At 41.5% G+C, this 24,475-nt stretch overlaps 1 protein-coding gene across 2 annotated transcripts in view; it reads left to right on the forward strand.

Moving 5' to 3' along the window:
- TGFBR3 (transforming growth factor beta receptor 3) overlaps positions 1-24,475 on the forward strand; it is a 207,410-nt gene that overhangs the window by 163,240 nt on the left and 19,695 nt on the right. The window contains exons 8-14 of one of the 2 annotated variants that reach the window (XM_023231020.2): positions 2,143-2,332; positions 4,371-4,708; positions 5,131-5,283; positions 7,256-7,396; positions 7,567-7,725; positions 11,239-11,538; positions 15,055-15,175. In XM_023231020.2, the coding sequence (XP_023086788.1) occupies positions 2,143-2,332; positions 4,371-4,708; positions 5,131-5,283; positions 7,256-7,396; positions 7,567-7,725; positions 11,239-11,538; positions 15,055-15,175 (1,402 nt within the window). The remainder of the gene's footprint in view (positions 1-2,142; positions 2,333-4,370; positions 4,709-5,130; positions 5,284-7,255; positions 7,397-7,566; positions 7,726-11,238; positions 11,539-15,054; positions 15,176-24,475) is intronic. The other variant, XM_023231021.2, reaches the window with a different exon arrangement.

Consider the following 24,475-nt stretch of genomic DNA (forward strand, 5'->3'; position numbering starts at 1 on the left):
CCTTCCTTCCTTCCTTCCTTCCTTCCTTCCTTCCTTCCTTCCTTCCTTCCTTCCTTCCTTCCTTCCTTCCTTCCTTTTTTGTTTCTTTCCTCCCTAGCCCTTCTTTACCCTAAGGAGATTTTTTCTGAATTGGAGTAAGAGCTAAAATATTCTGAATCTATTAAACTGAATTTACAAATGACTGCAGAAGTTGGTTAAAGTTCTGTCTGGTTCCTTTGCATGTAGTATTTGTGACTGGTGAGTCTGGCAGTATTCCCACACATAAGCACTTTAGGTAATAGAAAAATATACTGAATGAGATCCTTTAAGCTTTGAGTTGAAATATATGTGGCTTCAGCCAATATCCCACAACCACATAGGCCAAGAGAACTTAGAGCCTGTGAATCTTTTAGGGTTTTACAGTGGGAAAGGATTAATATTTAGTCATGTTAGGGGCAAACAGAATGGGAAACAAATGAGGAATTTAGGAAAAATGCTGCATGCATGCAGGAGAAAAATCACTGGGCATGGAAATTAAAGTGATTTTTATACAGCATGAAAATGGTGTAATCTGCATGCTAGAAGGGCTTTCCAGCCCTGTTGGTGCAGTTGTTGAAAATATGGTGCCTTCCCTTTGGGGTCCCCTCTGCAGCATTCAGCTCTCTCACCCTCTGATGAGAGCACTGCCACAGGAGTCAGCAGTTGATGTATAAATTTACCTTCCATGTCCTTGTTGAATAACCTGGTTGAGTAGAGTCCATTTATATCCTTTCCCAAAAGTATTTCTATCATTTTTATTTTGTAATTGATTATCCAGTGAAAGCTAATCTTTTTTTTTTTTAAGGCAGGGTCTCACTGTGTCACCCAGGCTAGAGTGCAGTGGCATGACCATAGCTCACTGCAACCTCTAACTCACGGGCTCAGGTGATCCTCCCACCTCAGCCTCCTGAGTAGCTGGGACTGCAGGAAAATGCCACCATGCCTGGCTAATTTTAAAATTTTTGTAGAGATGGGGTCTTACTGTGTTATGCAGGTTGGTCTCAAACTCTTGGGCTCAAGCAATCCTTCCTCCTCAGCCTCCCCAAATGCTAGGATTATAGGTGTGAGCTATTGCACCCATCTCTGAAAGCTAATCTTAAGACCTACTTGTATTACTGGATAAAATAGTGATACTTAAGGGGACAGTAACCTAAATTAATTAATATTTAGAATAGAAGATGTAAGTATATTTGGTTCATAGAATTGGCAAATGAATACAATTATAGAATTGTTCATTGATCATACATTTTAGATGAAATATAAACATTGGTTGTTTTACCATGTGGAATTTAATAGTTTATATAGATGGGATAGTCTCCACACTGAAGTACAGTGTTGAGCATATAATATGTTTCAGTCAGTGAGGGACCACATATACGACAGTGGTCTTATCAGATTGTAATACCATATTTTTACTGTACCTTTTCTATGTTTAGATGCACAATACCGACCATTGTGTTACCACTGCCTGCAGTATTCAGTGCAGTAACATGCTGTGCAGGTTTGTAGCCTAGGAGCAATAGGCTGTACCATATAGCCTAGGTGGGTAGTAGGCTGTACCATGTAGGTTTGTGTAAGTACACTCTATGATGTTCACACAATGACTAAATCACCTAATGATGCATTTCTCAGAACATATCTCCATTGTTAAGTGGGTGTAACTGACTGTGCTTTCATTGAAATCTAGGGGAATAGGAAGTAGAAGCATGGGAATTTGAGGGCAATATAACATGTCTGTCTGTATACTTCATATGTCATTTTAAGTAAAAAGGGAAAGTTTATTATACATATTTACTGTGTGTGTTAATCATTTAAACATTAGACTAACTGTATAGTTATAGCTAGGTATACTTACTATGTAACTATTTACATGTTATTGGATGATTTTTTTATCAGCATAGGCAATACAAATAGTATGATCAAGCAGCATGAGTAGATGTCTTTTAATCTGCTATTAAAAGTTTTTCACAACATCGTTCTTAGCCCAAGGAAAATAGGGGTCAAAAGAATAAATAATCACTCATACACAATATAGAATCTACTTATTTCAGATATTTAATTTTTATTATCTAAAGTACTGTTTAATTTTAGACTCACGAGTGAATTTTTTTGCTATATCTTCAGGCTCCTAACAGTATTGGCTTTGGAAAAGAGAGTGAAAGATCTATGACAATGACCAAATCAATAAGAGATGACATTCCTTCAACCCAAGGGAATCTGGTGAAGTGGGCTTTGGACAATGGCTATAGTCCAATAACTTCATACACAATGGCTCCTGTAGCTAATAGATTTCATCTTCGGCTTGAAAATAATGGTAAGTTAGAATTTTTTAAGTTATATAAAAAATATCCTCCAAACGAAGCTTTTCCAGTGAGGAACTGTCATTTCAGCTTATATGTTGCTGTTTTTCTCTTGCACATTGTAATAATTTGACTACTCTTTATTGGAAGGCTTAAAATTACCTAGAAAGAGATTTTGAGGAAACTGTAATACAGATTTTCAGTGACATAGAGTTGAATGCATATTCAGAGAACTTTGTTATAGGTTATCTTCAGTGTGACTACATTAGGTTCTTCTCTCTGAGGCACCTAATGGCCACTTATGGCTAAGAATACAGAAGAGTTAAGACTGCAGGAAAGAAGTTCATGGTCAAAGGCTGTATCTTTTAGGAAAATAGTCACGAGGACTCATACTTGGGCATTCATACCCAGAGGGAAGGCAGGAGTTACTACCCCAGTTGGATGGGTGGAAAGCCAAGGCTCAACAAATTCTTGAGGTTTTCCGGAGTCTTACAGCTAGCATGACTTGAAAGCCTAGTTTTCTGATCCCTAGACCTGTTCCTCAGCTCATGGTACCGCCACTGAGTGAAATGCCAATAGAATAAAGATTAGGAGTATAGGTTCAAGTGCCAGCTCTACCATTTAGTCACTGTTTGGGGAGAAGTTGCTTCACCTCTGAGCCACAGATTTTTCTTCAGTAATAAGGGGAAAATAATAGGACTGACCTTACAGGGTTGTTGTGAAGGTTTTTGTGAAAGTACAGATTAAAAACCCTGCAAAGCTATGACTTATTTTGGACCCTTACAGCTCTAGCGTCCTTTCCAAAGAATACTATTAAAGGAGAGATAATGTCCAACTGTCATCTTCACTTCCAGCTTCCACTGAGATGGATTTGACCTAAAGTATACATCAGTTGGCCTTAGATAGTAGATATAAAGAAAACTGGGGAAATTATTATTTTAATTATTAGAAATATGAAAAAATGGCCGGGCGCGGTGGCTCAAGCCTGTAATCCCAGCACTTTGGGAGGCCGAGACGGGCAGATCACGAGGTCAGGAGATCGAGACCATCCTGACGAACACGGTGAAACCCCGTCTCTCCTAAAAAATACAAAAACTAGCCGGGCGAGGTGGCGGGCGCCTGTAGTCCCAGCTACTCGGGAGGCTGAGGCAGGAGAATGGCGTAAACCCAGGAGGCGGAGCTTGCAGTGAGCTGAGATCCGGCCACTGCACTCCAGCCTGGGCGACAGAGCGAGACTCTGTCTCAAAAAGAAAAAAAAAAAGAAAGAAATATGAAAAAATATTGAGTATTGATTATATGGAAATACATCTCTCCCTTTGAAGGAATGAATGTGTCGACGCAGGTCTTTCTTATCTTTCAAGGGAATACATTCTAAAAGGCCAAGGTGCCCAGATACCTGTTAAAATTTGGCTGTCAAGAAGAAGGTGGCGAAGTAATTTTCACATACCAATATTGTTTCAAGACATCCTTACAGAAACTATTAAAAAGATTCCCTTGATTCAAGGAAAGCATTTTAGTGGCATTTGAGTGGAATAATATTGCCCCATGTAACTTACTCAAATCACAGATTTTTCTAGCTTGGACAGCCTTAGAAACTGTCTCCTCCATTGGCTCTCAGCCTTAGGTGCACATTGCAGTTACACATGGGGAGCTTAAAACATATCAGTGATTGGGTACCGCCCCAGAGAGTCTGAGTTTAAATTGTTTGGGGTACAACCTGGGCATAGGAATATTTTTTAAAGCTCCCAAGTGATTTTCATGTGTAGCCAAAGTTAAGAACCACTAATCATTTCCAACCGCTTAATTTAAAAAATTGGAAAAGCAAATTTGAGGCACAGGGAAGCAAGCCGCTTGCCCAAAGCCACTGAGATAGTTAGAGAGAACACCAGGACTAGAATTCAGGCTTCTAGACTTCTAATGACTTTTATACATTGCTTATTAAAAGTCATTTTACACCTGCCCATTCTATGCTAATTCCTCCTGTTCTGCCTGTAATGATGTTGGTTGTGGCCTGGCATCAAACACTGATGATGTTTCGCCTTCTGTCACCAGCAGAGGAGATGGGAGATGAGGAAGTCCACACTATTCCTCCTGAGCTTCGGATCCTGCTGGACCCTGGTGCCCTGCCTGCCCCGCAGAACCCACCCATCCAGGGAGGGGGAGGCCAAAATGGAGGCCTTCCCTTTCCTTTCCCAGATATTTCCAGGAGAGTCTGGAATGAAGAGGGAGAAGATGGGCTCCCTAGGCCAAAAGACCCTGTCATTCCCAGCATACAGTTGTTTCCTGGTCTCAGAGAGCCAGAAGAGGTGCAAGGGAGTGTGGATATTGCCCTGTCTGTCAAATGTGACAATGAGAAGATGATCGTGGCTGTAGAAAAAGATTCTTTTCAGGTCAGTGCAGTTGCTTACAGGAGGGAAGAGAGGCCACCTCCTTTCTCATCTGGCCCCAGTCTGCATCTGTAATTTCTCCCTATCTCTTTCATTTTTGAACTCCAGAGGCTTGATACTGTTTTCTCAGTTGGATGGGCCTACTTCCCCTTGGCTGCGATTCTCACCCGGTTCCTGTTGTTCTCAGTGACGGGGGGGTTCCAGATCCACGTGTGTCAATATTTTGCTATTGAATTGCCAAGGCCAACAGATATTACCCTTGGGCTGTTGAGAGGTGGGCAGCTGGGAAGAGATATGTGGGGAAGGGAACGATGCAGGCCTCTTGTCGCCTGTCCTTGGAAGACCAGGCAGTTGTCAATTGTGTCAGTTATGCAGCAGAACTGCCTGTGGGCCTCCAACTATGTCTTCGGTGGTTGTTGTTTTAGGCCAGTGGCTACTCGGGGATGGACGTCACCCTGCTGGATCCTACCTGCAAGGCCAAGATGAATGGCACACACTTTATTTTGGAGTCTCCCCTGAATGGCTGTGGTACGCGGCCCCGGTGGTCAGCCCTCGATGGTGTGGTCTACTATAACTCTGTGAGTGTTTTCCAGAACAAAGCTTTGCCCTTTGCCAGAGCCTGGCTGTGTGCTCCCTGAAAATTAGACTTAACGTTTCTTTGAAGATGAAGAAGGTTTTTACCCCAGGCCTGAACAAAGCCAAGTGTCAGTTCTCAACAAAATGGATGTACTTTGACCCTGAACTCGTTTCAAAAGAACTTTAAAGTGCTGATTTTGCATTTTGGGTTTTACTTTTAATGGTAAAAATAAGGCTCAGAGATCCCTATGTCCACCTTTGACACAGGGTGGGTTTGGGTGGGGAGGTGGTGTCTTCTGAGTGCCATATCCAGCTTTGACATGGGGTGGCTGAGCTGTGGCTGCTAGTTTGACCCAATCCAGAGAAGAGAGGCTAGCAATCAGGTGCTCTGGTCAGCGCAGTTCCTGTGAGAAATGGCTCTGCCATGAGCCCAAGTATATTGCTCCTCAGAGAATCTTAGATTGTTGGAGCTGCAAAGAACCTAAGATGAGCTTATTCAGCTTCATTTCACCAGGTGAGGAAACTGAACTCCAAGAAGTTAAAAAGACTTGCTTTTTTAAACTCCAGGGATGGGCTCATGGCAGAGCCAGGACAACTGAATCCAACTTCCTGACCTCTCGTCCACTAATCTTTCCTAGACACCAGGCTAGGCCCTGCTAACCTCCTTTTGTTACTCAAATCATTATTTTATTAACCTTTGACCTCCTGATAATTACAGCATGAATTTTCTTTCAGTTATCCAGTGTCTACAGATATAATGAATGTCATATAATACTGAAATACTTGATTATGGCATTTTAAAACTGTGGTCCAAGTTAACACCAATGAGTGGCTACAGTAATAGGTCTGTTAAGTTTAAAAAAAAAAAAAAAGTGCCTGTTGCTTCAGGAGAGAAAGGCATGTAATGATCCCTTAAAGTTCCCTTTTTTCTCACATATTTTTCTTTTCTTTATTATGATCTTCGAGTTTAGCAATATCCTAGATGCTTCCTTTAATTGGCATCAGTACTTATTTGGAGGACCTGGTACAGAGAGAAAGGCAGTTTTTTGTTTTTTGTTTTTTTTCTTCCCATCCTACTCTCTTCGGGGACTATTTTAGCTGTTCTCACCAATTGTAATTGTAGTAATTTTCAGACTTACTATATATTTCTATTTTGTAGCATGTTCAGAATCCAAGCATGTGAAGCAAGAGAAATTAGGATTTCATTTATGGAGTAACAACCCTTGGGTGAATTTTCTCATCCTATTTAGAAATAATCCAGGAATCATACTTTCAACCTATGTCAAGATAGATTCCTGGAATATATCTGCAGGTGGATAGTGAAAAAGATGGAAAAAAAAGATTCCTGGAATAAAACATATTCTTTTCCACATCCATACACCATAGAGAAGGATTTCTTAGGAAAGAAATGAGCAAAAGTTAGAGGGGTACAAGAGCACAGCAATGAAGAGAAGATGTGCTCCATAGTAAACATTAGGTCCTTCGCTGCTGACTTCAACCACACTTTCTACAACTCTTAAAGGATATATATAATGAAGCTCCTTGTATTCATCAACTTAGTATGTCTTAGAGTTTTTAATATAAAGACTCTTAAGGGGAAGCCCCTTCTCACGGTATAGGCAAGCCTCTTGACAACTCCATTCAACTCTATTCAAGTATCTGGTGTTTTCCCATCATTTGAAGTCATTTGTCATTATTCAATATGGTTACAACATAAATATTTATTTTTCACAAGACAATACAAATATTAGTTTAGCTTTTAACTTGAACCTGCATTGGGCTTCTCCTTATTCTTCATCGCTTTGAAGATAAAATTCGAAAAAGCTTGGAGGTCATTTTATTTTATTTTTTTTGTCTTAAAGTCAGATTTTCAATTTGCATCAGAATCATTACATGAGTGTTTGTGTGAGGCAGAACCAAATGCACATGGTTTGGTGTTTTTATAACACTGGCTGTGCTTTCTTTGTCTTTTAGATTGTGATACAGGTTCCAGCCCTTGGGGACAGTAGTGGTTGGCCAGATGGTTATGAAGATCTGGAGTCAGGTGATAATGGATTTCCGGGAGATATGGATGAAGGAGATGCTTCCCTGTTCACCCGACCTGAAATTGTGGTGGTACGTGTTTGTTATCAGCGGGGGAGTTGTGGAAAATGCTGTCTATTTTGTTTTTAGTTAGGGACTATCTGAAAATAAAATCACATGTTAAAGGCTAAAGCTCATGAAGCTACAGGGCCTTCATCCTTCATGTGACTGTCATTAATCTTCCCGTGGGTTGTTTTTTCCAGTTTAACTGCAGCCTGCAGCAGGTGAGGAACCCCAGCAGCTTCCAGGAACAGCCCCATGGAAACATCACCTTCAACATGGAGCTTTACAACACTGACCTCTTTTTGGTGCCCTCCCAGGGGGTCTTCTCTGTGGCAGAGAATGGACACGTTTATGTTGAGGTGAGACCTGAAAGTTAGCCTTGAGCTTTTAGGTTAGCGCTGAGCTGTAGTTCCTTAGTCATCAGCTAAAATACCCTGTACAGACCTCTTCCTCTCCTGCCTCACAGACCTTCACCAGGTCTGATGAGAACTTGGCTCGGAGAACACTTCCAGGTTGACTTCTGACCAAAGCAGGAAATTTCAAGATGTAATACATTATGCTAAATGAAGACAGTGTTTTGTAGACGAATGTTAAAAAAAAAAAAAAAAAATTGGCAAGTATGAATTCTATTGGTAAAGCCCTGTCCTTTGCTTTTGGAACAGTCGTTCAGTAGTTGCAGTGTTAGAGTTAACCATGGAATATTTCAAAACCACCTCATATGTTATCTTTTATTTCTTTTTTTTCCCTGCACAGTCCCCTTGGCTCCCAGCATGGCAGCCAAATCCCTGTGGGTCCCTGCCGCCACTGAAACGGACTTGTTATCTTTTAAATTGCACTCACTTTTAAGTGAAATGCTATGTGCTATTATAACTCATGAAAAATTTTTTTCTAGATCATGATCTAAGTATCTGTACACTTATTAAAACTGTTTCCTATATATAATGTTAATAATCATTTGCAGCCTAAATCTGGAATCTGGAGTGACTACAGAATATTAGGCAGTCGTGGTAATAATGAAATAACAACATCTAACATTTGCTACAGATTTATTATGTGCCAAACATAGTTGTAAGTATTGCAGCGGTTACTTACTCTTTAGAGCCATCCTATGAGGGAGGCTAATAATATCTTCATTTTATGGATGAGAAAATTGAGGCACAAATTTGTCTGAGGCCACACAGCTGGTACTAGTGGAGTTCAGATTCAGTGCTCGTAGGCCGCCTGGCTCCAGAGCTCTGACCGTTCTTCGCTGGATACGACTATCATTTATCTCCAAAGTGCCATTTGAAAGGGGAGAAAACATAATGTCTTATCAGTGCAAACATCCAGGTTCAGAGATTGGATTCTAGAAAAGATAAATGTCCTTATGGCACCAGGATGTCTATTGTTTCTTGTGCCCTGGGTACAAACTTTCATGTTTCAACCTTAGTGTTTCCAGTAGGCATATCATCTGTTGGTCTTATGGGAAGGTCCTCATCTAATGAGCTGGTTTTGGTGCTGAGCTGCAAGCTCAGCTTCATAGTGGGAGGGGTGAGAAGCTTAAAGGGTCAAAGTGGGATACTTCCGCATGTTAAAAGTGACTTTGGTGCACGTGTTTCTGTTTTGGAAAGACGTATAACTCTCACATTTGCACTGACTCGGGGACAGAGCCTGCTGGTGCTAGATGTTGTTTTCCTTGATCATATGGATTCGGCCCCTCCCCCATTCTGAGTTCTCTTTCTTTGAGCACACCTTCTTTCTCCATTGGGGAAAAGATACTGCCTTCTACGTGCTTTTCCTAAGCCAAGATGGCTGTTTTTCTCTTGCTTTTCTGGCTGTATAGTTCACATGGGCAGTTGGTCAACAGCTCTCTTGTGCTGTGGATTTCAGGGGTGCTGCATAGCTGCAGATTGTTCTTTTCCAAATCTATGCCTGGTTTTGCTCATTTATGCTAATCAGTGGTCAGTCTTCCTCCTGTACCTTACCCTGGATATTTTGGGTTTTTCCCCCATCCCTCAAACGTGGCTTACTTGAAGAGTGTTATTGGTAGGTTTTTTTTTTCCCCATTCTTCCCATTTATGCCTTTTCACATATCACCTATTTTTCTCATAGTTTATCCTCTATTCCCTCTACTAATAGGTCCCTTGGCTCCCAGCATGGCAGCATTTATTGATGCTCTAGTAGCTGTGTTGTTTGCGTGTAACTTTTACTTTGCTAATTTTCACAATTACGATATCTCATGGGTATTCATGTTCTCATTCTGTAAGTGAGGAAACTGAGTCTCAGTGCCCAGCACGTGAGCAGGAGAGCATGTGGTTTTTATGAGCTCATCTCACTGCAAAGCCTGTAGTCCTTCTCCTGCTCACTTCTGGTTTAAAAGTGAAATCTTTTTTAGTAAAAGGTTTGCTGATAATTTATATATATAAATTATATATGTAAAAATATATTTTAAAATAATATATATTTTTTCCCTCTGCTACAAAGGTATCTCTTTTTGGGATACCTTAGACATTCTGCCACTACATACTTTCCTTTGAGATTAGAGAAAAGATTTGCGGTCCCTGTTTTACACATTTTGGCATGTGGGTTCTGAGTTCATGTTAAAGGGCAGTTTTTAGTAATAGCACATATGTAATTTGCCACCTTTCCAAGATAGAGTATCTTGTTTTTCAGAAGTATTGCAAAAATACTGAAGTGTTAGTATTTACACTTCCTCTTAGCATCCTCTTCATTAGCATCTTCATTGTTGAGTGTCCTGCAGTTCACCACCATGTAGGAACCTTTCACAGCAGTGCTGTGGATTCAAAGCCCCATGTGATGTCAGGGGTTTCCCCCTGGGTATCTCAGTGCGGAATGTCTGTTTCTATCTCTGTGCTTTTGAAATGATTCTGGGGCTGCTGGTCTATGGGTAAGGACTTAGCTGTTTCTACAAGTGTTAAAGTTTATTTTGATCCTAAATTTAGTCAAAGAATGAGGCATAGCAGGGAGGGGCAGTTCATGCAGTGATCCACGTGTCACCAAATGGAGAATCTAGTCTGGTCTGGGGATTTTAACTAAGTTTCGGATAGTTGAGGTTTGAATTCTGTTTACACTTGGCTAAACATTACTTCCTGTTTCTAAAGAAAAGAACCTTAACAAAATCTGGACATAGCCCATACAAATGTTTTCAAAGGGGGAAGTATAAATGAGTCGGAAACGTTTCCAGATTAGATTTCCCCTAAACTACTCCTGGGCTTGTGGAGTGAAGGGGGAGTACTTGGCAAGGCTGATTTGGATCTGCCAGCAGCTGGGACACTTTACCAGGCCCATGATGGCCTCCAGGTTGCACTGTCACTGACACCCGGCACCAGAGCCAGCTCTGCCTTCTCACCAATGAAGCAGGACTCTCATCAGGCTTACTGTGACTTTTTGCAGTTTAGAAGCTCAGTCTTCCTGCCTAGGTTAAGTTTGCCACTGAACTCTATTTTTTGGTCAATTTTAAAAAAGAGCTTAGCTTATAAGTGTTGTACTATTAAAACATTAGGGACTCTGCCTATTGGTGTTTTATTTACTTTGGAAAATCCATTTTAAATGCAAAATACGCTTTTATTTGTGGCTCTCAGAGGACTTACCAGGAGGTGGAAGAGACTTACTCATCTGGTATTTGAATCTAACGGACTAACATTTGAACAAAATAATTCACTGTCACCATCCATATCAAATTGAAATGGAAAATATCTTTTTCTTTCAACGTTTGTGTGTGTTACTTTTGTAATGAGAAAGAAGGCTATAAATATGGTATGAAGATAAAGCAGCATGTCATCTGAAGGGCTGTGTTGGCATATGGTCCTTGTGCCTAAAGTGGAACTGAGATGCTAACTCATTTCCTAATTCATCTTTCTGTCCTTTTGTAGGTATCTGTTACTAAGGCTGAACAAGAACTGGGATTTGCCATCCAAACGTGCTTTATCTCTCCATATTCGAACCCTGATAGGATGTCTCATTACACCATTATTGAGAATATTTGTCCTAAAGATGAATCTGTGAAATTCTACAGTCCCAAGAGAGTGCACTTTCCTATCCCGCAAGCCGACATGGATAAGAAGCGATTCAGCTTTGTCTTCAAGCCCGTCTTCAACACCTCACTGCTCTTTCTACAGTGTGAGCTGACACTGTGTACCAAGACAGAGAAGCACCCCCAGAAGTTGCCTAAGGTTTGTGGGCCTTCATCCATTCAGATGGTTATTTTGGCATTTTTAGGTGAGGCAGAAAAGTTTAATCCCAAGGTCTTGCAGGTTGAGGTTTTTTGTTTTGGAACTGCCCAACTGAAGTATTAAAGTCAGTATTAGCAGGGAACTGTGAGTTTTATGGAGTCTTAGATAATAAATCCTGACAGCATGATTTTCTTTTTTCCATACGAGCTACTTAGTAGTACCTTACGAGTAATAAATCAAGACTGTTTTTCATGGAGGGGGAGGTCTGGCTTTATCTTTGCTTTTCAGATAGTTTGCAGTGCCAAAAATACAGCAAGCCGAAAGGACAAGTTCATTGTGAGAACTAATTTTTCCAGGTCCTGCTGAGACTGGCAGTGTAATTGTTTTTTAACCTTTTCTGTGTGAATTATAAGGTTGACTTGTCTCAGGGAGACTTCTAGGGGAACAAGTATTTTAGCTTTTCTCAGTTTCATACCAGTTCATCATATTTGCCTCCTGTCACTCTCCAGATTGAATAGTCTGTTGCCATTACAAAAAGCAGAACCATTTGACCTTGGTGGAATGCCTATGATAGGGGAGATCTGCAAGATTAATGTTGATACGCATTAGGTTGGCCTTGTATATGAAAGGTATCTTCTGCCATAGTTTTGTTTCTGTGATCTGCCATAATTATGTATAATTTCATATATGCATTTATTCTGTGGCTATCTCACACAGAGTAAACTGATTTCCAATTCTTTCGTAGTCATATATCAATGTCTAAAAGGCTAAGAATCAAGCAGTATTATTAATAATGTATGTATGGAATTTTTCTCATTTAACTCACAAATTGTAAGTCTTAGATATGGAGGTGGGAGGAAAAACTATCATTTCCAAATAGATTACAATTGATCTGAATTCCTTGCATCATTATATTTCCCCTGGGCATCCTTTTCTCTGATAATACCCAAGAGAATTTTGTTTGCATATGAAAATAGAGCAGATACGATCATAATCATTGAGGAGCACATATACAGTGATTTAGACTGTATTCCTCAGTTTGCTTTTGCGGCAGTGATGCCTTAGCCTTGTGGGCATTTGCCATCAGGGTTGGGGCTTAGTGGACAGTGGTAGAGAGCCATGGGGAGCTTCATGTATGGCTACAGGACCAGCTGCTTCCTATGGGCAGAAGGGTAACATTTAAGGGTTAGAGGTCTTAGAGGGGAGGGCTAGCAGTTACCAGGGATCTTTACTGTGGCTTTGGCTGTTACTTCTCTCTGACCTGGCCTGAAACAGCCCAGCTTCATGTGTGTTAATCTGGGAAAATTAATCCTAAAATTTTCTTCCAGAATACTCTTAAGGAGAGTTCTAAACCTCAGGGGATGACATGATGGGATGTAACCCTAAACCTTAAGTCGCCCTTTACCCCCAATATAAGATAGCATGGAAAGAGCCTGGGATTGAGAAGGAGGGTCTGCTGCCACCAGTGGGACTTAAAGTCAGCCCCTGGACCCCTCAGAGTCTGTATTTCCTCATTTATAAAACTGTTATAATCATACCTGGCTTCCCTCCTCGGTAGAGGAGCAAATAGTACAGTAGGTACAATGACAGTCCACCCTTTATCCATCAGAGGCTTGGATGAGCTGTTACCACTGTCTTCCTGTTTGCTGCTTATAGGTAATATTTTCACATTTCTATTATTTTCTGAGTGCTTTCTGTGACAATAGAGAGAGCCAAAGCATCTTCTAGGAAGAGGTCTCAGAGATTGTTGAGACCAACCCTGCCCTTTGCTGATGAAACTGAGACCCAGAGAGTAGCGTGTCTTGCCCAGGGTCACAGACCACTCAGTTAAATGTAGGATCATAGACTCTTGCTCAACTGAAGAGCTCAGTAGGAAAGTAACAGTAAACTGAAACAGGAAAGCAAAATGCAAATCTTGTCAATCATCATACCTCTCCATAGAAAATGTGTTGTTTTTCTTTACAAGAGGGCTCTTGTTAAAGGCTTTTCTCTTTTTGAGGGGGTGGGGGTGGGGCAGTGAGTGTTGTCTTATAAGAAGTGTCTGACTAGCATGTTGCTCAGAGCAGCAATGACAGCAGGGCCTAAAGTCTTTGCTCTTTTGTGTTTGGAAAAGATGGAACTCAATTAGCTTTTTGGGATGCCTGCTATAGATGTTTAAAATGATGGATGTATTAATATGTCTTCTTGCCATAGAAGCTGTCATTTACTTTAGAGTTATACCTATTAGGCTGGGCGTGGGCTCATGCCTGTCATCCTAGCACTTTGGGAGGCTGAGGTGGGCAGATCACTGGGAGTTTGAGACCAGCCTGGTCAACGTAGCGAGACCCCTGTCACTACTATATATATATTAGCTGGGTATAGTGGTGCACACCTGTAGTCCCAGCTACTGGGGAGGCTGAGGCAGGAGTATGACTTGAGCCTATGATGCCAAGGCTGCAGTGACCCATGATTGTACCACTGCACTCCAGCCTAGGTAACACAGCAAAGCCCTGTCTCAAGAAAAATAAAAAAGAATTATACCTATTGATAAGTGTAGACAAGAAACCAAAGTTATTTTAAAGAAAAAGTGGGGAGTGTGATCATATCTTTTCAAAACAGATGTAGTGGGCCTGGGCATGCTCATTAATAGGTCTGAGGCCTTGAAATAGAATAGAAGCAGCTGACCTCATGGCTTCCACAACCTGGGCACAGCTCCCCAGGATCTGCATTTTGAAACATTAAAAGCAGATGACCCTAGAAAGTTTAGTCTTACATAAGCCTATACCAGGATTAAAAATGAAACAAACTCAACAACATAATTATCTTTTTGGACAAAAATATAAAATCTGTCACCTTTGTAATGCAATATAGACAGTCCCCATACAACCATTCTGTTTTTCACTCTAAGTAAAGTATTCAATAAATTATGTGAGCTGGTCAATACTTCGTTATGAAATAAGCTTTGTGTTACGTGATTTAGCCAACTGTAGGGTAATCTGAGTGTTCTGAGCGTGTTTAAAGCAGGCTGGACTAAGCTATGTTGTTCGTACTTTAGGTGTATTAAATGCATTTTCAACTTAGTGATATTTTCAATTTACAACGGGCTTGTCAAGATGTAACCTCATCATTAGTTGAGGAGCACCTTTACAGGAAATTTCCCACAATCACCAATCACAAACATGAACCGTGTATATGAAGCCAGCTTGGTGAGGACCAACACTAGGCATATAGTTTTTCTATTTTTCAAACTAACACAAAAATGTTTAGTTTTGTGGGAAGAGGGGCAGGGGGAGGACAATATTGAGAAGCTATCCAGTGATATTTGCATCTTCAGGTACAACCAAAAAATCCACTGGGCCTGCTGTGATATCTCCCAGGTTATTTGGTGTTCTCTGAAAAACACCCACCTTCTTGCTTTTCTGTAGTGAACGACTGTGTGGTGTCTGATAAAAGGCCACAGGACAGCTGTGCAGGTAGAGCTGGTGAAGGCACTTTTGAGCAGCCCCTGATTCTGTGCTTTGCTCTGCCTCTCTGCAGTGCGTGCCTCCTGACGAAGCCTGCACCTCGCTGGACGCCTCGATAATCTGGGCTATGATGCAGAATAAGAAGACGTTCACCAAGCCCCTTGCTGTGATCCACCATGAAGTAGAATCTAAAGGTGTGCTTCGGGAGGCACGATCAGAGCATGGGGCCTGAGCGCTGCTCGTTAAGAAGACCCAATACTGTAAATCAAAGTCCAGTTTTATTCACAAGATAACTAAAGGGCCAGTTAGTTATTTTAGAAGACCATTCTTTGCCCGAAGAGTCCTTTCTTTAGCTGGTTCTCTTACAGCCATTATGGCTTAGTTGTAAGTAATCTATTTCAAAATGATTTCCTTTGTAAAAAATATCAGGTCTAGGTTGTTCCTGTCATAAGGTCACTCTCCCTTGCATTCAAATATGCTTCCTTGAGTATGCAAAAAAGGGTTCTGGTTAGTCCCATGTCCTGGGAATTGCACACAATCCACAGTTCATCTTTCTGTGATCTACTACTAAAGGTTATGCTGGCTATAACCTATTGTATTGCTTTATCAAAATTGCAGATGCCTTTGAGAATATGTGACCATTATTCATCTTAGGTGTAACAGATGAGAACCATTGCCCAAATGCATCTTATAATTCAGTTTTCAGAATTTTGCACAACCACATTTGTTGCTTGACACCAAGCGTGCCCCTTTCTCCACAAGCAGGAACATTCAGCAAGCTGTATCTTCTGTGAGAAAAGGAAGGATGTGCCCTAAGGGGTGTGGCATCAGTACCTAAGAGGACAGGCAGGGCAGAGCCAGACCTGGCATGGGCCTGGCCCGCCAGAGCAGCAGAGAGGCAGAGCTGGGCCCTAACAAATGTTAGGAGTGGATATTTGAGGCCCTGTGGGCGGTGAGAAGAGCATCTGACAAGGACCTGCATCATAGCTCCAAGGGGTATAAACAAGCAAGAACAGACCAGGCAGCTGGCAGTGTCTGAGGGGTGGAACCAAATGTCACATGGGATATCTAGGCAATCACAGTTGTCACCATCTAGAAACATTGATATCTAAGGGTGTCAAACCGAGAGAAGGCTGGGAGAGTGAAAGTAGATTCCAAACAGGATTAGATATTTCAGGGTTAGAGCTACAGGCTGCCTCTTGCCATTCTGAGGGGCACAGAGGAACCTGGGCACCAAGGGCCTTGACAGAAGCCAGCACGCTGTCTGGCTCCAGTTGCTGGGCATTAGCTGGAAGATCTGCTGGGTGGTGCTGATACCAGATCTAGGGTTTGGGGTGGCCCTGGCATGGCATTCCTGATCTGAGCGTGTTGGATTGGAATTTGGCAAGACTAGGCAGCAGGGGTGACCCTGGACAGTGGGCAGGACCTACCAGAACAGAGGCATGTGGGTACTGTCTAGTGTCTTATTTGGTTGACTAACCTTTGTGAAAACAGCTGTGCCATTCCAATTGTGATACCTGGTGGTGGCATCTGCCCCCTTCCTATGAATGTATGTGCTCCCTTAAAATGGCAGAAGAGTATAGGTGGCAGGCACACTGGATTGGAGCTGGGAGCCTAAGGCAGTGCTTTTAGCTTTCTCTGCTAACTGGCTGTGGGATCTTGGAGAACGCCCCCTACCACCACCTCTTTGGGTTTCATTTTCTTTATCTGGAAAGGAGAGGTTTGGCCTGGGTGACTTCCAAAAGGTCCTTTCAGTTGTAATACTCAACTATTCTGTTTGAAGAAGCAAAATAATCTTTAATTCATTTTCCTGGCTGTCCTAAAGTTGGTGTGAAATGTACCTGAGATGTTCTCGGCAACATTTTTGTTGTTGTTGTTGTTTTACTTTTATGGATTGGTTTTCAACCATTTGAAAGTTATAACAGACCCAGTCTTTATATAAATGGATGGTCCAAATAGTTCCTTTTTATCGGGTTCAGGAGAAATAAATTGTGTTGCAGAGTAATCACAATTCGGCAGCAGCTGGCTCTGTTTTGTACTATGGAAGTGGTTTCCTTTACCAGAAAGGGGTCCCAATTCAGACCCCAAGAGAGGGTTCTTAGATTTCACCCAAGAAAGAATTTGGGGATGAGTCCACAGAGTAAAGTGAAAGCAAGTTTGTTAGAGATGTAAAGAAACAAAAGAATGGCTACTCCATAGACAAAGCAGCCCCCGGAGGCTGCTGGTTGCTATTTTTATGGTTATTTCTTGATCATGTGCTAAACAAGGGGTGGATAATTCATGAGTTGTCCTGGAAAGGGGCAGGCAATTCCTGGAACTAGGGTTCCTCCCCTTTTTAGACCATATAGGGTAACCTCTAGGCTTTGCTATGACATTTGTAAACTGTCATGGTGCTGGTGGGAGTGTCTTTTAGCTTGTCTTTTAGCTTGGTAATTAGTGTATAATGAGCAGTGAGGACAACCAGAGGTCACTGTCATTGCCATCTTGGTTTTGGGGGTTTTCGGCCGGCTTCTTTACTGCATCCTGCTTTATCAGCAGAGTCTTTATGACCTGTATCTTGTGACCTCCTCTCTCATCCTGTGACTGAGAATGCCTAACCTCCTGGGAATGCAGCCCAGTAGGCCTCGGCCTCATTTTACCCAGCCCTATTCAAGGTAGAGTCACTCTGGTTCAAACGTCTCTGACAATTTAACAATAAGAGCAGCTACCTAGGATTCCATCTGTTACTCGTAACTATTTTGAGAGAGTAATTCTGCTAGTAATTGAAGGCAGCAGCTTGCTTTTTCCCATGCCAGACAATAATTAGGCATTAATATTGCAGGAGTATAACTTCCAGCAATTCATCCATTCTTCTTTTGAGCCTGGTGGTGTTTTCTAAGTAATTTCTTTTGCAAATTAGGTAATTACTTTTATTTAAACTTAGTATAATTGTACTGAGAGTTCAGTGTTTTCTTATGATAGTTCAAGAGGAAAGTTTTGTCAAATATCAAAGCAATTTTATGAGATTTGCTAATTGAGACTAGATTTTAGTTGAGAAGCATGTGGGTGAAGAAAGTGTATTACTTAGGTTTGTTAAATAAATTGAGGAGGTTAAACTGTAGGCCAGCTTCCCAGGGGCTGTATGCAAATTCTCTTTCTAATTTTGCACTGACTGGGGCAAGTGTTCTGGCAGATTTCAGCTCTGTGTGACTCCTCTCACCTTTTATGTTTATTTTCTTTTGACTCTAAATCATTTCTCCTCAATGCAGACCATTGGAGCCTGTGCTTTCTGCCTCAAAGTGAATTGGAGTAGTCATTTGAAAAGAGACTGTGGGCCGGGCGCAATGGCTCATGCCTGTAATCCCAGCACTTTGGGAGGCCGAAGCGAGTGGACCACGAGATCAGGAGTTCAAGACCAGGCTGGCCAACATGGTGAAACCCTGTCTCTACTAAAAAAAAATAAATACAAAAAATTAGCCGGGCATGGTGGCACACGCCGGTAATCCCAGCTACTCTGGAGGCTGAGGCATGAGAATTGCTTAAACCTGGGAGGCAGAGGTTACAGTGAGCCAAGATCGCACCACTGTACTTCAGCCTGGGGGACAGAGCAAAAGTCCGTCTCAAAAAAAAAAAAAAAAAAAGAGAGAGACTGTGACCGTTTGTCTAATTGCATTGGTTTATTTGAATAATAACAGATCACGAATGTCCTTCCTGCCAGACAGCTTTATGTCCCTTTATTGTAGAATCTATGACTTTTTGGGTAAAAATTTCCCAACCGATGGGACACTTCACTGTGCTTTTACTACATAGGTGCTCTTTGAAGGCCATGCCAAAACTCCAGCTCTCCCTGGTCGTTTGGTTCATCTTATTTTTCACCACTTGGATTTTCTGGGACAGCAGATCAAGGCTCTGGTTAGCAGCCTCACAGCCAGACAGAGAGCTGCTCTGTGGCCACCCCTGCCAATAGCATTGACATACTTCAGTGTTTCTTCTGTGGACAGGAAAGTAGGCAATCAAGACTACAAAAATATTTCTGGATTCCTCCTCTGGGCCACTGTTTTTAATGGAACCTTCCTGAGCACATCTTTGCCACTTTTGATCTCTAAGTCCTTTGGGAATCAGTGTTGGGTTAGCAGTCTTTATCTACCATTTAGATGTTTAACAATAGATGAAAGTTTAAAGCTGATGATGATAGTGATGGAGATGAGGATGATGATCTAACATTTGTTGAGCATTTACTTTGTGCAAGGCTCTGTGCTAAATGCTTTATGTGGATTATTATATTTTATCCTCATAGCACCTCTGTATAGAGATAACTTGGCCAAGGGCACACAGCATATAAATGGTGGATCTGGGATTCAAATTCAGGCACTGTGATTCCAGAACCTGTGCTCTTAAACCCTATGCCTTATTCCAGATGGAGGTTGTTTCTAGTTTTTCCTGAAAACTAGAATCATATGCATCTATGTCTTCACATCCCTCTCCCTGCCCCACTTCTCCCTTTTCTTGCTTTCTTTTTTTATTTTATTTTATTTTATTTATTTTTTTATTTTTTTGAGACAAAGTCTCACTCTGTTGCCCAGATTGGAGTGCAGCGGCACAATCTCGGCTCACTGCAACCTCCACCTCCTGGATTCAAGCGCTTCTTCTGCCTCAGCCCCCTGAGTAGCTAGGATCACAGGCACCCACCACCACACCTGGCTAATTGCTGCGTTTTTAGTAGAGACTGGGTTTCACCATGTTGCCCAGGCTGGTCTCAAACTCCTGACCTCAGGTGATTTTCCGCCCACCTCAGCCTCCCAAAGTGCTGGGATTACAGGCGTGAGCCACTGCACCCGGCCCGCTTCTCCCTTTTCACACCATATCACATTAGTATTCAAGGTAACACCCCAAATACCCTAATAATTATGAACTAAAAGGAAGATGAAAGATTTTAGGAAAAATGTCTGTTCACCCAAAGGGTTAAAATGTTGGGAAATGTGTAACCTGGTTAGCAGAGTATTAAAGTTCAGGAGAAGTTCCATGATTTTCAATAGTAACTCACAGAAAAAGCCCAGAAGACATAAATAGTTTATGCATATTATGGTTTATGACAAAACATTTAAAATAGTTGAGGGAGTGCCGTCCTACCCTGTTTTCTGAAATTTTGAAGTATAGGCATATTAGTGCTGTATGCCTTGGATTCTGTGACCACTTTGTACAGCATTTGAGAATACTTGGGCTTATACAGTAAAAATGGTTATACCGCATCGGTGATGATTTTTTTTAAATGGTGAAAGGGAGGAGTAACCATTTCTCTGAAACAGTGCACATACACAGAAGAGTGTGAATGTGGACGTCAGGAGCAAAAAATATCATTCCAAAATTTGCCATGATTTATATACCTATAGATGCATTTAATTCTTAGCAAGTTAAATATTTGAAATACTGAATTTTCTCCATAATTTTACCACCTAACTTTAAAAAATAAAAATGCCTGCATATCTTGGATACTCAGTAAATGTTAATTTCCTCTCCTTCCTCTCAACCTCTCAGCAAACTAGAGGTTTTTTGGGAAGGGAAAGTTGTGAACGTCAGTTGGAAGTTGATCCAAGAGAGGCATTACTTTTTGGAACATATTTGATCTTTCCAGAATAAAGATACTCTAAAGGACCAGCCAGGTTTTGTCCTTAAGCTGAGGTTGAGGTGAGGGGAAACTGAGTGGAAAGATGGTAGAAATGCTTAATTGACAGACCAGGGCATGCAGTCTCTATCCAAGAAGGGAAGGAGGGATATCATAGCGATTTTGTTTAACATCCTGTATTTTACATTATTTATTTATTTATTTTTGAGACGGAGTTTCACTCTGTCACCCAGGCTAGAGTGCAGTGGTGCAATCTCGGCTCATTGCAACCTCCACCTCCCAGGTTCAAGTGATTCTCCTGCCTCAGCCTCCCAAGTAGCTGGGATTATAAGCGCCTGCCACCATGCCCAGCAAAGTTTTGTATTTTTAATAGATACAGGGTTTTACCATGTTGGCCAGGCTTATCTCGAAGTCCTGACCTCAGGTGATCCACCCGCGTCGGCCTCCCAAAGTGCTGGGATTACAGGCGTGAGCCACCGCTCCTGGCCAGTATTTTACATTTTAAAGACTTTTTATCTTAAAAATTTCAAATATATACAAAAATAGAATAAGTCTCAACAATTACCAATTTATGGTGAATCTTGTTTTGTCACTTTCTGCCATCCACTGGATTGTTTTGAAGGAAACCCAGAGATTTAATTTCATCCTTACATATTCCAGTATGTACCTCTAAGTTAAGAACCATCAGAAGATCTCAAGCAGGAAACTGATGATTAGGTCATTTAGGAAGGCTACTCTGAAAATGGTGTGAAGGTTGCATTGCTGGGGAAATACCCAAGAGTAAAATGTACATGATATTTGTGGTTATTTATTTTTTAAAAAAGTTTATTGAGTACCTAAGATATGGTCGGTATATAGTGGACAAATTATCTTGTCTTTAAGGCCTTTACAGCCTAGTGCAAAGTTTCTCAATCTCAGTTCAATCCGTGTTTGGGCTGGAATACCCTTTGTAGTTGGGGGGCTGCCTGTGTGTTTCAGGATGTTAAGCAGCATCCCTGGTCTCTACCCACTACATGCTAGTAACAACACCCTCCCACCACCAGCCCAGTTCTAACCATTCAAAATGTCTCTAGACGTTTCCAAATGTCCCCTGGAATAAAAATCACCCACCACGTGAGACACACTGGTCTAGTGGCAGGATACAGATAAGTGAACAGGCAGTTGCAATGAATATCATAAATATTGAAAGAATCCAGAGAAAGGGTTCAGTTACTGTGACGTCAAGTTAGTAAAAACTCTATCTTAAATGGGGCCTGTACAAAGACCTCCTGAGTCTCCAGGAGGAATCTTCCTCTCCCCATTTTTCCTTTGCCAAATGCCAATAGATGTGGGTACCAGTTGGATGCCTTGTTTCACTGTGGGCCCACTCCATCCTGTGGTGCCTAGTACCAAATTGAACACTAAAGGCCAAAAGCTGTGGTCAGTTACTCATGCATAACCCCAGAAGTACCCCATTTATGAAAACCATGCCGAACAATCTGAGGAGGGGAATTTTGGTTCTAGAGGTAGACCAAAATTTGCTCAGAGTATATGAAAAGATTTAATTCAGAACATTGATTATAGTTTGTCCTTTCTGTAAAGAAATCTTTATTGTTACAATTCTCTTTACAGCAATAGCTGAGATTCCTTTCATACAATCTTATCCTTAAACCAAAAGTAAATATTGTTACGTCCACTCTTTTCCTCTCAGCATGCCAACTCGATGATAGGGTTCCGGTGGAGATCAAGCCATTTTAGTTATACTCGGGGGTTCTTAGGGATTCAGGAAGAGAAAAGTTCAAGGAGAGAGTCCTTTAACCTCAGTTCTGCAGCCTGTGCTTGTTACTGTTTGTGCACAGAAATCACGAAGGGGCTTCACCCAGGCGAAATGAACAACAACTGTTTCTGTTTAGCTCTGTGAGAAGGCTTCTATTTGGGGTGGGGGTAAAGGATTAGATCATAACAGAAATCCATTAAGAATTTTAAAACAATGCCATCCATCACACAGGCCTTACTATAAAACCTAAACTCTTACATGTGAGGTCTCCTTAGGAGAGAGTCAGAATTTTTCAACCGCTTGGGGATTCTGAGTGAGAAAGTTTAACCATGGGTGGTTGATTAGATGGAATTATTCCCAGAAGTGTGTATATTTCTTACATGATGCATACTGTAGCAACCTTTAAATGCCTTTGGACTTAGTTCAGGGAATCAAATACTACTTCTTGAAAGTAGGAGAAGTTTGTGGCTAGATACCCTTCCTTCATAGAGTTCTTGGGAGTTTAAAAGGAGACAATGTAAGTGAAGGCCGAAGGCTTTGTGTCTATTGCAAAACACCATACAAATGTACAAATGTAAGGCATCATTGTTGTTATTGGTGCCAATGAGGCTGATGGGACCCAGCTCCCAGGGTAGTACCTTCTGTAGTTAGCATAATTAGTGTGTGTTCTGCATACTGAATTAGATTTTCTTAAAAACATACAATCATTTTTATTTTCTTAGTAATTGTATTTAAGTATAACTTTTGCATATGTCCTCATTCGAGGGCCACTATGTTGCACAACTCCAGGGGGCACCATTCCATTGTGGTGGCTCTGATTCATCCGGTAGCATTCCTTCCCCTAGAGCCAGACATTGATAATTCATGTGGCCAGAATGTTGACCCACCCATCGGAGATGGTTAATCCTGAGAATTTACAATTCTGTTTACTTTTACCCTGTCTAGCTTCTTTATTTTTGTAGACATCAATTCAGATGCTGCTTGTTTGGGTCAAATTTTCCCAAGTTCTTTTTGCTTCACTGTGAATTCAGACACAAGGTGTGTGTTCCTTCTGTAGTGAATGAAAATGGAGATGAAAAGAGAGGTGCTAAGTATGTATCACTTTTAAACTCCAAAGAGTAAGGTCAAGGTCTGTAGCAGGACTCAGCACACTTTTTCTTTAAGGGACCAGATAGTGATTATTTTTTATTTGTGGCTCATGCAATCCCTGTCTCAATGACTCAACGCCGCTGTTACAGCATGAAGGCAGCCATAGACAGTATGTAAATGAGCATAGCTGTCCAGGTACAGCTTCATTTATGGAGTCAATTTGAATTTCATATAATTTTCACGTGTCATGAAATAACCTTTTATGATTTTTAATAAATCATTTCAAAATATAAAATCCATTCTTAGCTCACGGGCCATACAAAAATAGGTGGTGGACCATAATATCCCAACTGCTGGTCTCACCCTCGCTGCTGAAGATAATGAGTAACTGTGCACAAATAGTTGCTTCATCAGTGCTTCCCCAGCTAGGGACAGAGCTACACTCACCAGTCATTTAGCCTGCTAGGCAGAACTCTGGAATTCTGATTCAACTTCTGCCCTGATGCTTTCCAGCTGTGACCTTGGGCTCTAGTCACACAATATCAGAGTCTCAGGCTGCTTATTTCCAAAACAGTGATACAAAATTTTTTTCTGCCTTCCTCATGGCACTGGTGCGAACCGCATGTGAACATCTTCATAATCTGATTGCTGGTTTCCTCTGTGACCTCCATTTGCAAAACATACATTCACATTTTAATCATCCTTCACCAAACATTTCTGGAAGACCTATTCTATGCCAGTCTGAGCCCTTGGGGATATACAGATGACTGGGAACCAGACCTTGCCCTCACAGCAAAAAAAAAGAGAGAGAGCAAGGGAAAGAGAGAGAAAAAAAAAACTAGGAGGTATTGTGGCCCAAGTGTAACAGAGGAGGGATGGAATGAGCAAGGGTGAGAGAGACTAGCTCTGCTGGGATGGAGATGGAACAGTGGGAGACTCAGCAAAGATCCCCCAGAGAAAATGCCACCAAAGCAGATCTGGGGAGGAGGGTGTCTCAGGACAACTTGCAAAGCATGAAGACACGGAGCAGCATAGAGAATTTGGGGA

This window comes from Piliocolobus tephrosceles, chromosome 1 (assembly GCF_002776525.5).
Source record: "Piliocolobus tephrosceles isolate RC106 chromosome 1, ASM277652v3, whole genome shotgun sequence".
In the NCBI taxonomy this organism is placed as follows: domain Eukaryota; kingdom Metazoa; phylum Chordata; class Mammalia; order Primates; family Cercopithecidae; genus Piliocolobus; species Piliocolobus tephrosceles.